Source organism: Triturus cristatus, chromosome 1_2, assembly GCF_964204655.1.
Source record: "Triturus cristatus chromosome 1_2, aTriCri1.1, whole genome shotgun sequence".
NCBI classification, from domain to species: Eukaryota; Metazoa; Chordata; class Amphibia; order Caudata; family Salamandridae; genus Triturus; species Triturus cristatus.
In genome coordinates, this window is record NC_140580.1 from 477,919,446 (window position 1) to 477,940,914 (window position 21,469).

The following is a 21,469-nucleotide window of genomic DNA, read 5'->3' on the forward strand; positions in this document are numbered from 1 at the left end:
GACTGGATACACCACAATGGCGTCTGTCAATGTCACAATCACTGCTCATAACTGGAAGCTCCTGATTGAGGGCATTAGCGTGGAGCTCCACATGAGGCCGAAGGCTGTTAATTAGAGATGCTTCAAATGCCTTCAGAACAGTGGTGAAAGTGATGCCATGCAGCTCGAACCCCTCTGACGGTCAGTGCCAGTCCTAATGCTGACAATACTGTCACAGATATGAAGATTGTTCTTTTTGGAGGTGGGGCCACTCAGACTCTGTCAGAGAGGTGGGAGTGGTACCACAGGCAGGGATTCACTAGCATGAGATTGATCTGTCATGCACAAAAGGCCAGCAAGATTGGGAGGTTGGTAAGAGTTTATTCACGCTGTGTGTGTGTTGGTTGGCTGAATGGACCTGCTATGGGTTGCCAATCACTTCAGGCTCCGCACTGCCCGTGATACACACACACGGACATACAGGTACACAGACACACACAGATACACACACCTTTCATGGTGAACACAGGATTTCAACTGATTGAGTGCACCCCTTGATTATATATGGTACTACTAGAAACAATAAGAGAAGGTGGAGACTGTGTATGTGTATTTCCTTCAATCCCAATGGGTGCAAATGTGTTTGTGCATGTCTGTGTGCACAAGCAACTGTCTCTGTGTGCGTATTTGCATATATTTGTGTAAGTTGAATGTATGCACCTGGAGGACTCCTCTACATTGCCTTAAATATACTGCCATCCCTGCCATAATACTTTCCCTATGCATAAAAACAGTTGATGGACAGAATGCAGAACAATGTCATACATTCACCTCAGTACAGAGATCTGGGCCTAAATCCATCGTTTTTTTGCTCACCATGCTGTTCCAGTTTGAACCCAGCCATATGCAAATCAGTCTTGACCCTGTGCCTCATGGGAACAGTCCAGCCCGAACTGCCAAGCCAGGTCCTCCCTGGACTGGGAACAAGCATCCTAGGACCGGTTTCGGGGTTTCCCCCCTCTTCAGCCAGGATAGCTTGATTCCAGTAGCATGGAGAGCAAGGGACCCACGTCTGGGCATACCCTTCCCACTCGGGGTGACAAATGCAAAAAAACAGTAGATGGACAGAATGCAGAACAATGTCATACATTCACCCCAGTACAGAGATCTGGGCCTAAATCCATCGTTTTTTTGCTCCCCATGCTGTTCCAGTTTCAACCCAGCCATATGCAAATCAGTCTTGACCCTGTGCCTCATGGGAACAGTCCAGGCCGAACTGCCAAGCCAGGTCCTCCCTGGACTGGAAACAAGCATCCTAGGACCGGTTTCGGGGTTTCACCCCTCTTCAGCCAGGATAGCTTGATTCCAGTAGCATGGAGAGCAAGGGACCCACATCTGGGCATACCCTTCCCACTCGGGGTGACAAATGCAAAAAAAACAGTTGATGGACAGAATGCAGAACAATGTCATACATTCACCCCAGTACAGAGATCTGGGCCTAAATCCATCGTTTTTTTGCTCACCATGCTGTTCCAGTTTGAACCCAGCCATATGCAAATCAGTGTTGACCCTGTGCCTCATGGGAACAGTCCAGCCCGAACTGCCAAGCCAGGTCCTCCCTGGACTGGAAACACGCATCCTAGGACCGGTTTCGGGGTTTCACCCCTCTTCAGCCAGGATAGCTTGATTCCAGTAGCATGGAGAGCAAGGGACCCACGTCTGGGCATACCCTTCCCACTCGGGGTGACAAATGCAAAAAAACAGTTGATGGACAGAATGCAGAACAATGTCATACATTCACCCCAGTACAGAGATCTGGGCCTAAATCCATCGTTTTTTTGCTCACCATGCTGTTCCAGTTTGAACCCAGCCATATGCAAATCAGTGTTGACCCTGTGCCTCATGGGAACAGTCCAGCCCGAACTGCCAAGCCAGGTCCTCCCTGGACTGGAAACACGCATCCTAGGACCGGTTTCGGGGTTTCACCCCTCTTCAGCCAGGATAGCTTGATTCCAGTAGCATGGAGAGCAAGGGACCCACGTCTGGACATACCCTTCCCACTCGGGGTGACAAATGCAAAAAAACAGTTGATGGACAGAATGCAGAACAATGTCATACATTCACCCCAGTACAGAGATCTGGGCCTAAATCCATCGTTTTTTTGCTCACCATGCTGTTCCAGTTTGAACCCAGCCATATGCAAATCCGTCTTGATCCTGTGCCTCATGGGAACAGTCCAGCCCGAACTGCCAAGCCAGGTCCTCCCTGGACTGGAAACACGCATCCTAGGAATGGTTTCGGGGTTTCACCCCTCTTCAACCAGGATAGCTTGATTCCAGTAGCATGGAGAGCAAGGGACCCACGTCTGGACATACCCTTCCCACTCGGGGTGACAAATGCAAAAAAACAGTTGATGGACAGAATGCAGAACAATGTCATACATTCAGCCCAGTACAGAGATCTGGGCCTAAATCCATCGTTTTTTTGCTCACCATGCTGTTCCAGTTTGAACCCAGCCATATGCAAATCAGTCTTGACCCTGTGCCTCATGGGAACAGTCCAGCCCGAACTGCCAAACCAGGTCCTCCCTGGACTGGAAACAAGCATCCTAGGACCGGTTTCGGGGTTTCACCCCTCTTCAGCCAGGATAGCTTGATTCAAGTAGCATGGAGAGCAAGGGACCCACGTCTGGGCATACCCTTCGCACTCGGGGTGACAAATGCAAAAAAACAGTAGATGGACAGAATGCAGAACAATGTCATACATTCAGCCCAGTACAGAGATCTGGGCCTAAATCCATCGTTTTTTTGCTCACCATGCTGTTCCAGTTTGAACCCAGCCATATGCAAATCAGTCTTGACCCTGTGCCTCATGGGAACAGTCCAGCCCGAACTGCCAAACCAGGTCCTCCCTGGACTGGAAACAAGCGTCCTAGGACCGGTTTCGGGGTTTCACCCCTCTTCAGCCAGGATAGCTTGATTCCAGTAGCATGGAGAGCAAGGGACCCACGTCTGGGCATACCCTTCCCACTCGTGGTGACAAATGCAAAAAAAATGTTGATGGACAGAATGCAGAACAATGTCATACATTCACCCCAGTGCAGAGATCTGGGCCTAAATCCATCGTTTTTTTTGCTCACCATGCTGTTCCAGTTTGAACCCAGCCATATGCAAATCCGTCTTGACCCTTTGCCTCATGGGAACAGTCCAGCCCCAACTGCCAAGCCAGGTCCTCCCTGGACTGGAAACGAGCATCCTAGGACCGGTTTCGGGGTTTCACCCCTCTTCAGCCAGGATAGCTTGATTCCAGTAGCATGGAGAGCAAGGGACCCACGTCTGGGCATACCCTTCCCACTCGGGGTGACAAATGCAAAAAAAACAGTTGATGGACAGAATGCAGAACAATGTCATACATTCACCCCAGTACAGAGATCTGGGCCTAAATCCATCGTTTTTTTGCTCACCATGCTGTTCCAGTTTGAACCCAGCCATATGCAAATCAGTCTTGACCCTGTGCCTCATAGGAACAGTCCAGCCCGAACTGCCAAGCCAGGTCCTCCCTGGACTGGAAACAAGCATCCTAGGACCTGTTTCGGGGTTTCCCTGGCATAAGGCAGACCATTTTGCCATATTCATCAATTATTATGTGGCCCTGTCGTAAGATGCCCTTCTCTACCATGACGTAAGTCTCCCAGACATTATGTTGAGTATTCTTTGCAAATTGATAGCCCTCCTTAACATATTGTCTACATGCTTGGTAAAAGATGGCTCTCTGTAAGGGTTAGGTGTATGTCATTGTCCTTATTGTGGCCTTCCGAGTCATGTTGTGGGCATTTGTGGAGTTATTGTGGCTATACCTGGAATAAGGCAGGCTCTTGTATAATATGGCCCTCTTTGAACTATTGTGTGCATCCATTTGTCCGAGGCACAGTGGTGGCCTTAGTGCAAGGTGCTGGACTGTTCCCATTGGCCCACCGTCAAGACTGATTTGCATATGACTAGGCCAAATTGAGGTGTACAAAATAATGATGGACTGGGATGCAGCCTGAGTAATTACCAGTAGCTGAAATTAATTCGTGCAGGCTATCCATCACTTTTTTGTAATCTTTAGTGTGTCGCCCTAAGTGAGACGGATATGCCCAGACGTTCTGTGGTCACTGTGACACTGTAACCAAGTTATACCTGGCGGATGAGCCCTCACTAGGGTGAAAGTGGTCCTGGGTTATTTCTGTTCTGATTCTGGGAGTACTTGGCATGGCAGTTTGGGCAGGACTGTTCCCATTCGAGAAGGGCCAAGAGTGATTTGCATATGGCTGGTTCCAAACTGAGATGGCCATAGTGAATTAGGAGCTGCTTACATCTCTGACCTAATTAAAATTCAACCAATCTTGCTATGGCACAGAATTTGGACATCAGCTAGTACGGGCCTCAATAGGGAAGTTTTAACTGATGCCATGCGACTGGTTAATGCGGATAAAATACCCTGGCTCAGTTATGTCAAAAAGTTGATGCAGGATATCGGACGCCCAGATTTTTATTTCTCACCCGATAATATGAATTCTACTAACAGAAAGGATTTTTAAAAAACCTGTATGATCCACCTAGAAGAAGTCAGGCTAGCCCTGGAACTGAACAAAATTACGGTGATTCATCATCAAATTATTTCTGTAACAAGTGAGATTCAACCATATTTAACATGTGTGGCAGGAGGTTACGACAGATATCTGTTAACCAGATTTAGACTTGAGTCCTTCCATCGCCTTATTACTCACCCAAACATCAACGACTGGTTGAGGGATCTCTGTCGCTGCCCATGTGATAACATTTCATCGCAAACTACATTACATGTAATTTTATTTTGTAAATTTTATGTTAATGAACGACGCAGATGGTTGATCCCTTTCCTAAAACAAGGGGGGTGGAGGCAATGCCGCCCCGCCTTCCTGTATTTACAGAAGTTGGAAAATTGTTACTGTACCGGCTCAGTGATGGGCTTTTTAAAGGGTGTGATACGAGCCAGAAAACATTTAAACAACTAAACTGTTAAATCAGTTATAGGTTTGATCCAGTCAGGGTGACACCATTGCTTATGGAATTCTATATGATCTACATGAACCCAACTTTATTATCCTGAATATATTCTTATGTGATGCGTAATGATATTTTTTACATGTAACTTATGTCTTGCCTTTTAATTGTTGTTTTTATCTATATGTCTGCTTTTATGATTTTAATTCCTAAAATCGAATAAAGCTTGGTTTTGATTTGATTTGATTTGAGATGGCATGATGTGCAAAATAACGATGGACTAGAATGAGTTCCAAGTAATTACCAGTGGCTGAGATTAATTCAAGCCTTCCATCTATCACACTTTTGTATACTCTCATTTAAGGTGTCTATGTCTGGCATATTGAGGGACTTGATTTTAATTATAGTGGCCAATCTTGTTATAAATTGTGCAGGATCTGCCCATGTAGGGCAGTTGTACATTACTACTTGATGAAATTGGCAAAGTGATGTTTAGACAGCAAACTTTCCTATTTATTAAAAATGAAAAAAGGATTTTTGTGGACAACAATATTTCTCAAAAAACGTCAAGAATTTGGGTGGATTACATTTATTTTATCAAAATGAGAAGACATTATGTGTGGCAAAAATACACATGAGTTCAATTAACATAAAGCTAATGCTTGGGAACAGAAAAGTATTGTGTTTATAGAGTGTTTCTAAAGCTGATGCTAGAGTGGAATTACCTTCACCATACAGTATAAAACTATGGAGGCGATTCCAGTGGTAGGCTCTACTCACATTTACCACTTCCCCAAAATATTGGAGAATTTTACTATACCACTGATCTCTAAATCAGGTACCATGTGTGTAACTAAAAGTAGTCTGTAGGTTGTTCTCAAAGCTCTTATGCAATGTTTTCTACATCAGCTTCTATCACTCTCCTCTTAAATTTCATGATGAAATGCAGGCGGTCTAGAGATAAATTACTCTTTTTACAAGGCATACAATTTCAGAAGACCCCATAAAGAGAAAGTAAAAAATAAAGCACAAATCCTTAGATATTGTAGGCCCCTAATGACCCACTTTTTGCATCATTTATGGTTTGGTGGTAGAATAATATTTATCTTAATAGGCCTGCATCAAAAATTGGTGCTTGGCAAATGCTTTTGACCAGACCCACTCTCTCCCTAGTGTGACACCACTGGATAGGAGCCTCATTCCTCAAGAGCGATGCTTCTCCAGTGAAAGAAAATGGATTTTTGGTTAAGGAGGTGAGAACCACTCAAGCAGAAACCACAATCTGTGGGTGCACCACAAACATCACTTTATTATCCTGCGCATAACCCTCTGGTAACTTGGCACAAAAGCATTCAGGCTTAACTTAGAGGTAATGTGTTAAGTATTTATGCAGTACTCAAACAGCAATAAAGTGAACACACACCACGAGAAAAATCCCACACCAATTTAGAAAAATAGAGACTTTTTAATAAAATATTTGATACCAGAATGACAAAAATCCAATCTGTGGGACTGGAGGGAATAATTTTTAAAGTGTTTAGTAAAATTGAGTACCTAAAAGATCAATGTGCCAACTGCGGACATCTAGTCGCGCGAGACAGGGGAAAAGACGAAGGTTATGGACAACTGCTATGGAGCTCGGTTCGGATGCACAAGGTGGATTGTGCCTGGGTTCCACTTACTTAGAAGAAAATCCAGAGAAAATGTCTGAGAAGGTAGAGTTCAGCTGAGGAAGGCAGCTGACAGTGTTCGAGGAGGAGACGTCATCGCCAGGAAACCACTCAATGAATTTGCGGCAAAGATTTCTAAGTTTGTGCTTCACTTTTTTGGAAGTTGAAAATCTTCAGTAGGATGAAGCTGCAGGCTGCAGCCACTGAGGGCTCAACAAGGACCGATGCCCTTTCAAAAAGAAGCTGCTGAACAAGATTTGCTGCTTTGGAGAACATAGTTGGAGCTACTGCAAAGTTAGGCCGACCGGCGATGCACCTTGCACAGATTGGCGTGCACGGAGGTCCCTGTCTCCTGTCGGTTCACAGCGCACTTTTGATGGAAAATTTTTCAAGTACCAAGTTTTGTTTTTTGGCTGGGTCCAAAGGCAGGTTCAAGTTGTTTTGAGCTTTTTATGTCCCTGTAGCTCAGATCAGGAGGCCAGCCATCTAGCCCTTGGAGTCACTCTGTTAGCCCTGGAAGCAAGCAGCAAGGCAGGCCTCAAGCAGTAGGGCAGTCCTCTGAGGGTGCAAGGGAGGCTTCATGCAGTAGGGATGTCAGCTGGTAGCAGCAGGGCAGTCCTCTGAAGTACCAAGTACAGTCCTTCAGGAGTGTACTGAAGAATCAGTCTGAGGATCCTATTTTTATACTTGCTGCCAGATTTGAAGTTGGAAAAACGTTTATAGTTTTCCTCCCATATGATTCTGGAATTGGCCCAGGCTCCAAGAGGTCCGGGGTGACAAAATGCTGGTATTTAGTTCTTTGTAAGTGTGCTAAGGAAGCTCCTTTGAAATGTAAGATGGGATGGGAACAGCTCTTCCCCACATTCTGGCATGATGACCCATTTGCCAACAGCTAGTCCCCCATTGTCTCACTGTCTGAGAGGAATACGCAAAGGCCAACTACCATGCTAATCAAAGTCATGTGACCCAGGACACGGGATGCAGGCACCAAATGGTTAGGACAAGAAAATGCCATAGTTGCATTTTCAGAAGAGTGACTTAAAATCCAACTTTACCATTAAAGAGATTCTACCTTGAAATTCTTTTGAGGGTAACATGATATTTCTCTCTGTTCGCAAACAAAGGTTATTACTTCTTAAATGTAATAAGATAACCCGATGTTATCCTAAGGGACAGGTAGGCCTCACAGTCTCCTGGACCTCTCTGCATCATTGACACAGTTTACAACCCCATCCTCTTCCAATGCCTACACATCATTAAAATCCAAGAAAACACACTCTGATGGATTTGTTTCTCTCCTGACAGTAGGGACCCAGTCAGTCAACCTGGCACATTATACCTCAGGCAATTGCAACCTCATCTGTGGCGTTTCTCTAGGATCCACCCTGAGTCAGACCCTTTTCAAAGCATACATGCTCCCTCTAGCCAGCATTATCTACTCTCACAATATTAATGTCATTTCCTGTGCCATTGACACACAACTCATTCTCTCCCTCATGGACAAGATGACCAGGGGTAGGATCAAATTCAATGCCTGCATAATTGAAATCACCCACTGGATGAAGACCAACTGTCTAAAGCAGAACACTTACAAGACCAAAATTGTGACCTTCAGGAAAAGCACATCACTGTGTGACTCCACCAGGTGGCCAACAGCCACCACCCATACCAAATACCTCGCAATCATCATCAACAGCAAACTTGACATGACCGCTTACGTCAATGCTAACACCGCCTCATACTTCCATACCCTAAAGATGCTGAGGAAGATTTTCAAATGCCTCCCAATCAGCACCCAGAAAACCATCATGCATGTTCAGGTAACAGGTCCCAAGCAAGCTGGACTACTAGAACACCCTCTATGCCGTGAGCACCAAGAAACTCACCAGAACGCTACAGACCATTCAAACTCCATGGTCAGAATCACTCTCAGCCTCCCACGCCATACTCACATCACACCACATGAAGGAGCTTCACCACTTTCCATTCACAAACTAGCAAAATCCAAACTCCTCACCCACACATTCAAGTCACAATATAACACTGGCCCAGCATACCTCAACAATCGCTTCTGCTTTCACAAACCTTCTGGGTAACTCTGCTCGTATGAAGTCCTACTTGCACAAATCCCACGCATTTGGAAAAGGAGATCCATCAGTCAAGCCTTCTCCTACATCTCTCCTCAACCATGGAACGACGTAAAGCTGCACATAAAAGCCTCCTTCTCTCTTCTTCAATTCCTCAAGAACCTGAAGACCTTGCTTTTGAAGTCGTTCCACAAGGCCCTAGGTGTGGCCAGACGTACACATGCTCAGAACTAGGACACCCTCCCAGGTGGTAGTGTGCTCTACAAATCTGCTTAACATAATAGTGAAAACATTAATTTAGTTGCTTTTCACTACCAGGACATTTAAAACTTAAAAGGACATGCCCAATTTTTTAAATACAAGGCATCCTGCCTATTGGGCTGTTTACGGCCTAGAGATTTAGACCTGGAAAAAGGTTTATTTTGCTAGGTCGAATTGGAAGTTTGAAACTGCACACAGGCTACGATGGCAGTCCTGAGGTATATTTTAAAATGCTACTTAAATGAGTGTTACAATAAGTGCTGCCGACCCACTAGTTACCTTTCATCTACAAGCCCTAGGTACATGTTGTACCACTTTACTAGGGACTTATAAGGAAATTAATTGCACCAATTGGTTATAAGCCAATTGTACCATGTGTAGAGGAGTGAGCATGATCACTTTAGCACTGGTTACCAGTGGTAAAGTGCACAGAGCCCCAAGGCTAACAAAAACAAATTTCATTAAACAGGAGGGGAGAGAGCAAAACGTTTGGGGGAAAACCACCATAAGGGCTGTTATGTTTAACATCCGGCCTACCTTATGAATTTGAAATGGGGTCTACCTCTAAGTCTGGATATTCAGACAGCCCAGTCATCACTGATGAAGTGTAGGGTCATTTTTCTTCACATCTCTCATATTTTCCCTTATTTTGCTTGTCGTCTTCCCCCGCCCCTTTCTAAGCAGTTAGAAGTGCCTGAGAAGTTTCACAGTGTAATTTACACAAAAAGAAACAGATATCATAAATAAAGGGCATCAAAACAATATATAAAGCCATAATGGAGTAGGGACATTCCTATAATTCGATGCTAAATCCATATACTTTTCTACATTTACAGATATCCACGTCCAACAAATGGTGCTTGTCATAAGAATATGGTTCACAATGCCATTGGAAGTCACATTTCACAACTTTTGTGATGTACTGTTAAACTTTAATAAACCTTTTCATTTAAATGGTTGCAGGTATTTCAATATTTTCAATAAATTGTTTAATCATTTATAACAATAATCTGTTTAGTTAGTCCTTGACACCCCAGATTCGTCATTTATAATTACTTTAAATCCCATTTTGTAAAATTCCACAATTTATTGATAATGGATTTATTGAACGTAGTTTGAATAAAGTCTGATGCAATTGGAATCAAACTTGCGGCATAAGATCTCAGCAGCGAGCACTTAAGTCACCGCCCAGGCTTTTATTAATAATTAGATAGCAATGTTTGCATATTAACGCCCAGTGAGTGTAGAGAGGGTTGTCTACTAATCTGAAAAATATTCAGAATAATTGAATAGTTTTCAGATTTTCAACTTTACGGTTTTCTGCCACTATTGACCCAAAAATATGGATATATACATGGCAAAGTCAAATTTTGTTCCATCATCGTGTGCACTCATGAACGCAAAGGAGGGGAAACATGAGCGAGGGAATTCTTTTTAAAAAGTGGGACATTTGCAGATGTACCCCAGAATAGCATGACATACTCCAGCTCTTTGCCCAGCATCATCAGGGGCCAAAGCAGAAGATGTACTGGATCTACAAACTAACCTTCATATTTTCACAGAGATTCTGCAGCCACCCAACATGGAACATAGTTAGTCTGACCTGCAGCATTCCAGTAACCTATGCAGAAATATTTAGGATTTGCTAAATGAACTGAACGTTGATATATTCAGATTTGTTTTTTAATTGTTTGGCCATCCTTGATAATTAGAACTTGGCAATTAATACTCTAGAGTAAAACAAAACTGCTATGAAATGAGAGCAATTTTATGATTGTGTTCTTCCAATCATTTCCTTATTTTAAAGAGGAAAATAAGGTGTACGCTATCTCATTTGCTGCTGACTGTCTCATTAACATGAGATAGTGCTTAGAGCTGATAGTGGCCTCACTCATTTATGAAAAATGGACATGGCCCTTGAGATTGCAGCCAAGCGTGGCATAACTGCCACGCTAATAAGTTGCAAGATGCAGGTTTGCATCTTGCAACTGGTCCCTCAGGGCTAGATTCACAAAGAAAAACTGAGACTTCAAGTGTACATTTACCTTTGTGAATTGGGCCCCTAGACTTCAGGTCTATGTTTACTTTTGTGAATTGGGCCCTCAGACTTCAGGTCTAAGTTTACCTCTGTGAATTGGGCCCTTAGACTTCAGGTCTATGTTAACTTATGTGAATTGGGCCCTTAGACTTCAGGTCTAAGATTACCTTTGTGAATTGGGCACTTAGACTTCAGGTCTAAGATTACCTTTGTGAATTGGGCACTTAGACTTCAGGTCTATGTTTACCTTTGTGAATTGGGCCCTTAGACTTCAGGTCTATGTTTACCTTTGTGAATTGGACCCTCAGACTTCAGGTCTAAGATTACCTTTGTGAAATGGGCCCACTGTTGTCTTTTTAATCACAGTTGTCTGCTAGCCTGCTGCCAGGGTCTTTAGTCAGATATGGGGAAGAGGGCAGCTTTCGAGCTGGTGCCTGTGGAATAAAGGTAGAGACATAACATGTGCAGGGCAGGCCCCAACTCTTCAGAGGGCCCGTGCTTGTCCGGGGTGCTTTGCATTTCTGTGAGGTGGTGCGGCCCTATATCATTTTCTGGGTCCTCACCAAATTTTGCATGGTGCTCGCATCATTTCATATAACTCCACTATAGGGGTACAGCTATCGATAGCGCAGAAGGTGGTATGGCACCAGGCCCCAAGGGTGTGAGGGGCCACTCTGGACCCTAATGTTTGGTGGATTGTCCATCCAACTGAGACACAACAGTATTCTTGCTTTCATCAGACCTCAAGGCACCCTTGCTGCAGGCACATTTGAATTTTACAAATATTTCCTGCTGCAACTTTTGAAACATGATACCATTTACATTTGATAACATTTTGTCAATGCTCAGCTGCTCTGACTGATGCTGACCCTGCTTCATTCGTCCCTCTTTCTCCATCACTCCTCACAAAATGAACTGTGAGCGCCTGACTGAGTCACCCTCGACAAGAATCTTGTTTCCTCCGGCCTGGCTGAGGCTTTGAAAATACTGTTCTAATTTTAAATACTGATGTGTAGCTTTCCATCTTCCTAATTCCAGCAAAACAATTCTGCTCTGAAGGTCAGGCCATAAATACTCTGGTTTGTGTTTCACGTTTTATGGCCAATTTCATCTTTTGAGGGCACCTCATTCAAAAGAAAAACATCTATAGACAAATGTACCACCTGGGTGAACATGGAATAATGAACCATTTGAGTTAAAATGAGCTTAGCGTTTTCTTCATGTTAAACAACTGAAAGAACATAAAAATGAGAACCTAACCCACGGATCTGAGCTGTGGCAGTGGTGGGCTCTGGTAATTCATTATAAAAGGAAAGCGAAAGAGTATTCTAATGATCGCAAAATTTTCGATTCAGTGGGATGAAAAAGCTCTAAATGGTCAAGCAAATTGCCATAAGTAGGCATGCACATTGTATGCTCGGCGGCAGGGTTATGTAACATGCATGTGACAGCTACAGGACTATATTACCCTACCTGTTGAGGCTGCAGCACCTCGATGGTCAGTGAGCATGGCTTGGGCTAAGAAGCAATTTCTGCAAAGGTAGTTAAGGCAGATAGACCTGTCTGGGACCCTCCAATGGCCAGTGAAACACAGAAGCCACGTAGAAGATGTAGTTGTCTTTCAGATTTATGATCCTGTATTGTACTATGCACTAAGACAGGCCCATAATCTGTTTATAGCAAAATATTATGTTTGCATCTAAGCGCCAAACATTGACCTCAACAATTCCATTGGAATTCTGTACCAATTAATGTGATACTTACAACAAACATTGGCAATGCCAACAGGTCTGGCCTTAAAGGATGTTATATAGTAACATGAAGCGTTACACATAGAAAGGATTGGACATGTATTTGTGTGGAAGCAAAGAACTAAGAACAAGATTGGTGTAGGTTAAAAGGTCAGGTGATAGTTGCACGGTCAAGCCAGGCCTAAAAATCCATGCAGGTTCATGACTGCCCTCCTCCCATCTGTGCTGCTGCTAGAGAAAAACAACAACAAATATCTAGTTAAATAAGATACTTTAATAGCATTACAAAGACGTGTGTGCCCCTGAAAGTGCAAGCTGATCAGCAGGATAAATGAACAAAATGATCACAGCTGCATAGAGGGCAAACACTTTTTTGTGGAAACACACAGTTTCTGCCCAATCAAATTATGTACTGATGGCCCTATGAGGGCAGAGCCAAAGTCCATCTCTAGTGATGCCCACATAATTGTCTGGCAAAAGCTGCACTGTCAAGCTAGACCTAAATGCCAATTAGCAGTAGCCAGGAGTATCAGCCGCTCCCCCTATTCTCAGGGGGCATGAAGGAAGTCACAGGACCATAAGGTAAGCAGGGTCCTAAGAGCCATGTTCATTTCTATAGTTTTCACTCCTTGCCCCAACCATAGCCTCTCAGTAGCAGATAGGAGACAGTAGACGATGAAGAGTAGGGCAAGGAGGCAACCCTTTGGGGTCAAGGGTGCGACTAGATCTGGTATTTTGATTTAAGAGCATTCATATTTAAGAAATGACATTTAATAGAACATTAGGATGTTGGGAGATTTGCTGAAGACAATGGAGTTGCTCAGGGCTAATAATGTCAGGTGTAGGACTTCTTCACCACAATTCCAATGTTTCTCAATCTGTTTCTCCATTTTTAGTGTTGAACGTCCTGCCCTTCGTGGGTCGAATGTTATATACTGGTTGTTAAATGCCATCTCCTTGGTTATAGGCCCTTACCTGCAGATCAGGCCTGTAACTCAGTTTAAGAGCCATAACAACCAGAGTAGCTCTGGGCAGTGGGCCATAAGACAATGATATATGGCCATACTCAGGGTTTGATAACAGCACGAATAGCAATTTAAAGATATGAAAGGAAGGGTTCCCACCTTACTCTTTTCCTGCTGCAGCTCAATTTGAATGTCTGTTAGTTTCGCCCTGAGCTCCTCATTGGCGGCCTGCAGAGAAGCTAAAGCATCAGGTTTGTCTCCCTTGGCTCGGCTGCTGGCACCCTTCTTGGACATTGTGAGAAGGTGGGGCTGGCAGAGCAGACTCCCAAGCAGAGAGATCCTCCCGGTTCAAGGCTCCTCCTGGCGGGCACCTTCCTGCTACATTTTCCTGCTCATCTGAAAAAGAGGCAAATGACATTTCCTTTGAGACCTGCATGTTGAGATCAAGCTTTTGCCAATACATGCTAAATAATGATACCACCTGTTATTAGATCTTAGCAAGTACAAACAAATGTGCAAAATAGATAGTATATCTGACATAATAAATCAGATCCCAGACAGATGTATGCTGTGCAAATTTACGAAGTTGTTGAAAAATGTTGTTGGTCAACTCTTGACTATATAGGAGCTGAGTGTACAATCAGCTCTTGCATATTCAATGAGCGGTGGCATAATCAGTTACAGCCGTGTGCAGTTCCCAGCAGATTTACACAGCAGATATACCTCTTTTCGATTATAAGTCATGTCACTTTAGCCATAAACTTTATATTGTAGGTCCTGATTATATGAACTGCAACAGGTATATGCACATGTATGATTTTCTTTGACCACCATGTTCACACTTACATGGAAACCATAAAATACACAGAGACTCAGAACAGAGTACTTGGCACATGGCACCAGTGTCAGGAAGAGCTGGTTTAGAATAATATTTACTTTTTTTGTATATATATATATATATATGGCTTACCACAACCAAGATCAGACCCAATTTGGCATCAGCCTAAATGAGATACATGAAGCAATTATCGTTCCTGGAGAAACGAGACACAGTTCCAGTAGCACCCTCATGTACGCTCTTCATATTCTTTAATATAGCCTTAGAGTCTGCCGTAGTGGGCTCCATCCGCCAATAAAGGCCCGCTACAGCAAGTGAGTGGGCCTTTAATGGCTGGTAAAGCCTACTATCGAGAGCTCTAAGGCTATTAGAACATTCTGCCCCTTGAGGGCAGAATGTTCTAATTTGTAAAACAAAGGCCTCACAGAGCCCGAGGTGGTTGTAATCCCCTTGGCTCCGTGAGTCCTTTGTTAAACATTGGAATGTTGATGCTCCGGGCTTCTACCGGCCATTAGAAGCCCGGAGCCATCCAATGTTTTCAATGGAGCATTCAACATTCTAATGTTCTAATATGGAATAACATGGGGCAGAGAAATTCACAGATCTGGCCATTTTAATACACATCACACAGAGTGTTCCAAGAGTCACAAAGCTTTTTTCCTTGACTAGGTGTGACTTACTCCCAGAAATTGAGCAGTAAATCACAAATAAATCAGAAATTACTTACAAGAAAATGTGAATCAGGCCTGTAGCAATGTGCAGATCAACTATTGATACCACTTTTATGGAACCTGAATTCAATGCTGGATTCAGTGTTTATTGCACTGTACATTACTTATGGATCTCTGCTGAATTTGATCATAGCAACTCCTTGCATGACATAACCAGTATAATCAGTGGGGGCCCGTTTTAGACCCTGGCAGGTGGACTGCCATCCCACACCCCGCAGACTGCCAGAGCCCCTGTCCTCAGCCACCCTGACAGACTATCGCCTCTCTGCATTTTCAATGCGATGCAGCGTACGCAACAAAATTCATTTAATATATTTAAATGTGTACTTACCTCCGTTCATCCATACTCCGGTGTTTAAAGTTCCCCACCCTGCCCCTCCCCTGCCCCGCCTCACTGCCCCACCGAACTCCCTCCACGAACCGCTACTGGGGTACACTCTCTTTTTAACATACTAAGCCTTCAATTTCTTCACGTCTCCTCTGGTGGCCCCTGTGATCTTGGAGCGCTTTGCTTCTGACAATACCTAAAACCCGATCGGCGTGGATGCTGATTGTTCACTGTGCTCCCCATTGCCCAGTGGAACTCTCTACTTCCCTAAACCAGGACAAAAAGCAGCTTAAAAAATCAAAGATCCCCAAATCACCTAGTCCACCATAACCACACAAGGCTCCATTCAAAAGCTTTTTCTACTGGAAGTGTGATTTACTCCTGATTTTATAGGAGTAAGTCATTTGGACCTTATTTGCTTATACAGGCAGCGCCACGAGTCATTGAAGGAAGAAATGGGATCTATAAAAATCAGATGCTTAACCTAACATATTCTGGTATTTTCTTCTAGATAGATACCTAGTGGCCGTGATTGTCAATATTTGGAAAGAGGAGTGCTCCTCCAATCACACTATATATTTTGAGCATGGTCACGCATGCAGATTGCAATTAATCCGAGTGCAATTAATTTCACAGACACAAATCTAATTGGAGCATTTCGATTTTCACAGTGATAATCACGTAAATATAGATGCCACTAAATTGCTGTGACTATAATCACCAATGGAAAACGATAACTCTAACATAATTTCATGTCAGCTATTTATGGGCAGACAGTTAACTCTGTTCACGGAAGATTACATATTATTGATTCGCATAAGAAACGCAATAAAAAAGGATGAGATCCTGAATCCAATCAAATGGGGGATAGGTCTTTTAAATCTCCCTAAAACAGACAACAATGTAGCATTTATCATCAACATATGTCTAGCTTTTCCTACATAATAATTATGTACGTTAAACTCTTCCACACAACCATGGGATATTATATGTATACACCATTTTGTAGATTTTATCAGAATGACATTTCAACCCTATACATGTCATGCAATTGTTCTATAGAAATGTAATTCTCAGTAGATCAAGGGTATGCCATAAAGAAGACATATTATTTACCTGAAAGTTCAGTGTTATAAGAATTAAAAGTGTAAGTCAGGCACATTTTCTATCAACTGTTCAACGGTTTGGAACTGTGCAAAAGATGGTGTTTAGGGATATAAAAGTAATTGTTTTTTTGAGTGTTTTCAGTACTCGTTTTTAATAAAGCAAGCAGCGTTTTCTGAGCACTAAAAAAGGTAACCGGTACTTGTGATAATTTTTATTCTGCCACAATCAGATTACGGGCCGTTATCAGTAGAGCTTCCTTTGGGAGGAGTGAATTAGGGAAGTAGTCACGAGGTATTGTGTGTCTCCTAGGTGGACAAAATCAGTAGTAAAATACATTACGAGAGTTCTTTGATTCAACAACATTATAATACCTTGACGTTATTTGCTAATGTAAATGTAAAGGCACTGAAAATTTAAATCCTGGATTACGAAATGAACTCTACATTACCTTCTCATCACCTTACTTGTCCCATTCCTTACATATTTGAGTATTATTGACACTTGCTCACCAGATCCAAAGCTTTCTTCACTTTCTATTGCCACATAGAGGCGTGCTCTGCAGTTTGCATGCCCCATAGAGGCGTGCTCTGCAGTTTGCAGAGCTCCACCCACCAGATGTCTCTTTGTTTCCTTTCAGGCCACTTCACACCTCATCAGAGCAGTTTGGCTCACCCTGTCAAAGGCTGGCCAATCAGAAGAGACTGCTCCAGAGTTGGATTCAGGCACATCAGAAAAGCAACTTCTACAACTTCTTTTCTGTCACCGTTATAATAAATCTATCCTTGGCAAGTTGTTGTATTTATTATAACTATTATTTAGACACTTTGATGTATTATTTTAGGTCACTCCTATCAATAGTTAGACTATTACAATTAATGAAGCCTTCTCATGTTAGCCTATTGAGTTAATGCACTACAATGGGGAAATATGAAATTGCCAGTTTTTCCCTCACCAGGGCATATAAAACATATTTTATAATGTCCAGCTTATTTTAACATAGAACCCTAGCCTTGGGGCACCTAAGGTAGACCTTAAGGGTGACATATTGGTACAAATAAAGCAGTTTAGGGCTTAGGAAGTACCTTTAATTCTAAAGTTGAATTTGAGTTTTGTTTTGTTTTATAAGCAGCCTGCAAAGCCGGGCTGGCCTTTAAAATGACAGCAGGCCACACAGAAGTGCACACTTCAATGCCTTAAGTCTGCTGGGCCTTTAAACATACACGCCCTATCATATACATATAGGTTGTCATATCAATTGTAATGACAACTAATTACCATATTCCTTTTAAACAGAGCACGGGTCCTGGGCCTGGGTAGCAGGGAGCAGGGCACAATCAGAGTAAGTAACAACCAGTATAAGTCAAGAAATAGGGCTGATCAGGGCAAAAACTGTGACTTTCTCACAACTAGAATGCGATTATTGGTCTAGTAGTTTAAAAAAAGGGGAGTATGAATAAAGACTTAGTTGCTTCCATGTCCAAATCACTGCAGGCCTCTAGGAGGACATCTAGAAACAGGGCCTATAATCAAAGATTGGTCATCTTTCGATGAATGGTATGCCTCTAAAGGCAGATCACATGTCTTGGCTTCAGCTCCTTGCATTCTAGAATTCTGATGGGATGGTTTTGACATGAGTTTGTCTGTGGCCACCCCTAGATAGCAACGGTGATCCATTCTATCTCTTAGAGATTCTTGGGATACATTTTCCACAATTGAGCCTTTGGTCTCAAGGTTGTTCAGAGGTTTTTCTGTTTTCTGTCAAAAGATTAAGAATCCTTTCCCTTCTTGGGATCTATCAATTTTGTTATCAAGCCATGAGGAATCTCCTTTAGAGCCCTTGAAGACTATTTCTGAGAGAATTTGTACCATGAAGGTACTGTTTTTGGTCATGATCACAAGTGTAAGGAGAATATGGGAGTTGGGTGCATTAGAGTATTGCCATTCTTATTTCTTAATCCTTGATGATCGAATCGTCCTTTCCCTAGATCCCAAATTTATCTCCAAAGCCAATACCTCTTTTCATAAGGAGCAAGAGATAGTGCTACCCTCCTTACCTTGTGACTCTAGTTCTCAAACTGAACTATCACATCTTCCGGATATACTTAGGGCAGTAAAGCGGTCTGCTAAATTCACAAAGCCCGATAGACTTTTTGTTAACTTTCGCTCAGTGAAGAGAGGGGAAAATCCTTCATCATCTGCCTTAGCTAGATGAGTCAGGATGTCATTGTGCAGGCATATCAGGGGAGTGGTAGAGATTCATGGCACTGTTTCAGACTATTAAAGGGGAATGAAAACTTCTTGGGGTGAGTGGGCCTGTTTTGTTTTGGCAAATATCTGAAGAACAGCCAAATGGGCTACTCTTTCCACATTCATCATTAATTCTGTTTTTTTTTTAAACCTTGCTGCGATTTTCTTGTTTTAACTAGGCTGAACTGTTGTTAAATTTGTTGCTTGAAGTTTAATAACCTGTGACAGGGTGTGAGTTTCACTATGAAAGAGAGTTTATTTGGGGAGCGGAGGGTAACTCCGCACCTCTGCCTGTTGCAGGGTGCAGGAGGGTTCTCGTATCTGTATCTCTTCTTACCTGGGTAAAGTGGGGGTAGTAGGCCTTCTCCACACCTTCTGCTCGGCGTTTTCCACATCAATGGCGGCCATTTACAGCCGTTCCGCTTGGGACAGTTTGGGCGCCATCTTGGGTCGGCAGTCTAGTTGTTGGCCTCTACTTAATGGGAGCCGCGACGCGGACGCACAGCGGGCATGCTGCTGGCACGCTGAAAGCAAGCCAGTATGCGCTTGTCCGCATACGGACAGCGGGCAGCGCCAGCCAGGGAAGAGAGGGTGAACGGCAGTATTACTTCACTAAAGTCACCGACAATACACCTCAGGGCCACTAGTTTCAACAGAAAGGCCTGATTGATAAATTGTAGATCCCTCCCCAAACACTCCGATGATATCTGCCTCGCTCTGGAGTCAAACTCCTAAGACCTTATGTTTTTAACTGAAACCTGGTTAAAGGAAAGCTCTAACCCCGACCTAATGTTGGCAATACCTGAGAGATTTTGGATCTTTTATGCCAACCGGGCTGGTAATAGGATAGGAGGGGGTCTAGCTATTATATTGAGGGTTGGCTGGGAGGTCTCCTGTAGAATAATTGAGCACATAGGGATTATTGAGGTGCTGTTCTACTGTATTAGAATCTCTCCCTCCTCATCGATGGCTGGAATCCTGGTATATAGGCCCCCTGATACCCCATCCTGCCATCTGTTAGAGGTATGCAAAACCATTGCGGATCTGTCATTGAATTACGCCACCTTCACAGTCCTTGGCGACTTCCATGTCTACATGGACAATGGAAAATACTCTAAGGCCCTGGAAGGTTTAAACCTGACGCAAAGGGTGTTTGCCCCTACCCATATAGCGGGCCATATGCTGGATCTTACCTTTTCTAATGATTCCAACCTGAAAGTAGAGGCCCCGCTGTAGTGCCAGGCCATTCTCCGATAAAAGGAAAAACTGGAGGAAGGTCTTCCCTGAAACTTTGGGACCCATGCTACAAAACGCAACCCCTCAGCTGACGGGTGACCCAAGCAGTGATGTATCCAGTTTTAACTGCTGGGTCACCTCCACCTTAGACAGAGTGGCCCCTCTCAGAACAATTAAATCTACCAAGGAAAAAAACCTCTGCCCCTTGGTTTTCCTTCCAACTATGAGTGGAGAAAAGTCTATTCAAGAAACTGGAACGCTCATGGCGTAAATCTTACAATCCAGTGGCTAAATGCTCGTACAGAGCGTCTCTAAAAAAAATTCACAGGCTGAAGTGCAACACCATTAAACTGTCTAGCAACTCAGCCAAAGAAGTATTTAAAATTGTCCAATGGCTCGAGACACCACTGTCTCCCCTTCAGCCACCCTCTGTGTGGACGTATCCGACCTTTTTCGGGGAAAAATCCAACTAATCTATTCCTCCTTTCCTCCGGCTATCTCCTCTTTTATGTGAAATCCCACATCTGACCCTCATGGCACCTGGTCCGATTTTCGTCCACTTCTCCCGGAGGCTTCTCTCATAGAACTGTACAAATGGTAATCAAGTTCTCCTAGTGACCCCCCCTCGGTTCAGTACTATAAATTACTTGCCCCATTGTTCAATACGCTGCTGAACCAGATTTGGAACTCCTCTCTGACAACGGGTATCTATCCTGCTGCCCGGAAGGAAGCCTATTTACTGCCTATTCTTAAGAAACCAGACGTTGACCCAGCAGAGCACAAGAGTTTTAGGACTATTTCCCTTCTACCAGCGCCAGCTAACATTCTTGAGAAGGAAGTTCAGAAGCAATTGTCCAGTTTCCTTGAATCTAACAATTGTTTCCATGACTCTAATTCTGGTTTTAAATCAGGCTACAGCATGGAGACAGCACTTTTGGAAGTTGCTGAAACAGTACGTGAAGCTGTAGACCAGGGCAGCTTTGCAATGCTTGTGCTGTTGGATCTCTCCGCAGCATTCGACACAGTGTCTCATCAGATTCTTTTAGAGAGACATAAGCACTTGGGAGTGAGGGGAACCATGTTGGCCTGGTTCCAGTCGTTTTTAGAAGACCGCTCTCAACAGGTATTTCTCTGCCCCCACGTGTCTTTGCAGAAATGCCTTGCGTGTGGTGTTCCCTAGGGCTTGGCTCTGAGCCCTCTATTA

At 43.5% G+C, this 21,469-nt stretch overlaps 1 protein-coding gene across 1 annotated transcript in view; it reads right to left on the reverse strand.

The window, feature by feature from the left end:
- JAKMIP3 (Janus kinase and microtubule interacting protein 3) overlaps nt 1–21,469 on the reverse strand; it is an 893,040-nt gene that overhangs the window by 625,795 nt on the left and 245,776 nt on the right. The window contains exon 2 of the mRNA XM_085606202.1: nt 13,938–14,174. Coding sequence (XP_085462328.1) covers nt 13,938–14,072 — 135 coding nt within the window. The 5' untranslated portion in view covers nt 14,073–14,174. The remainder of the gene's footprint in view (nt 1–13,937; nt 14,175–21,469) is intronic.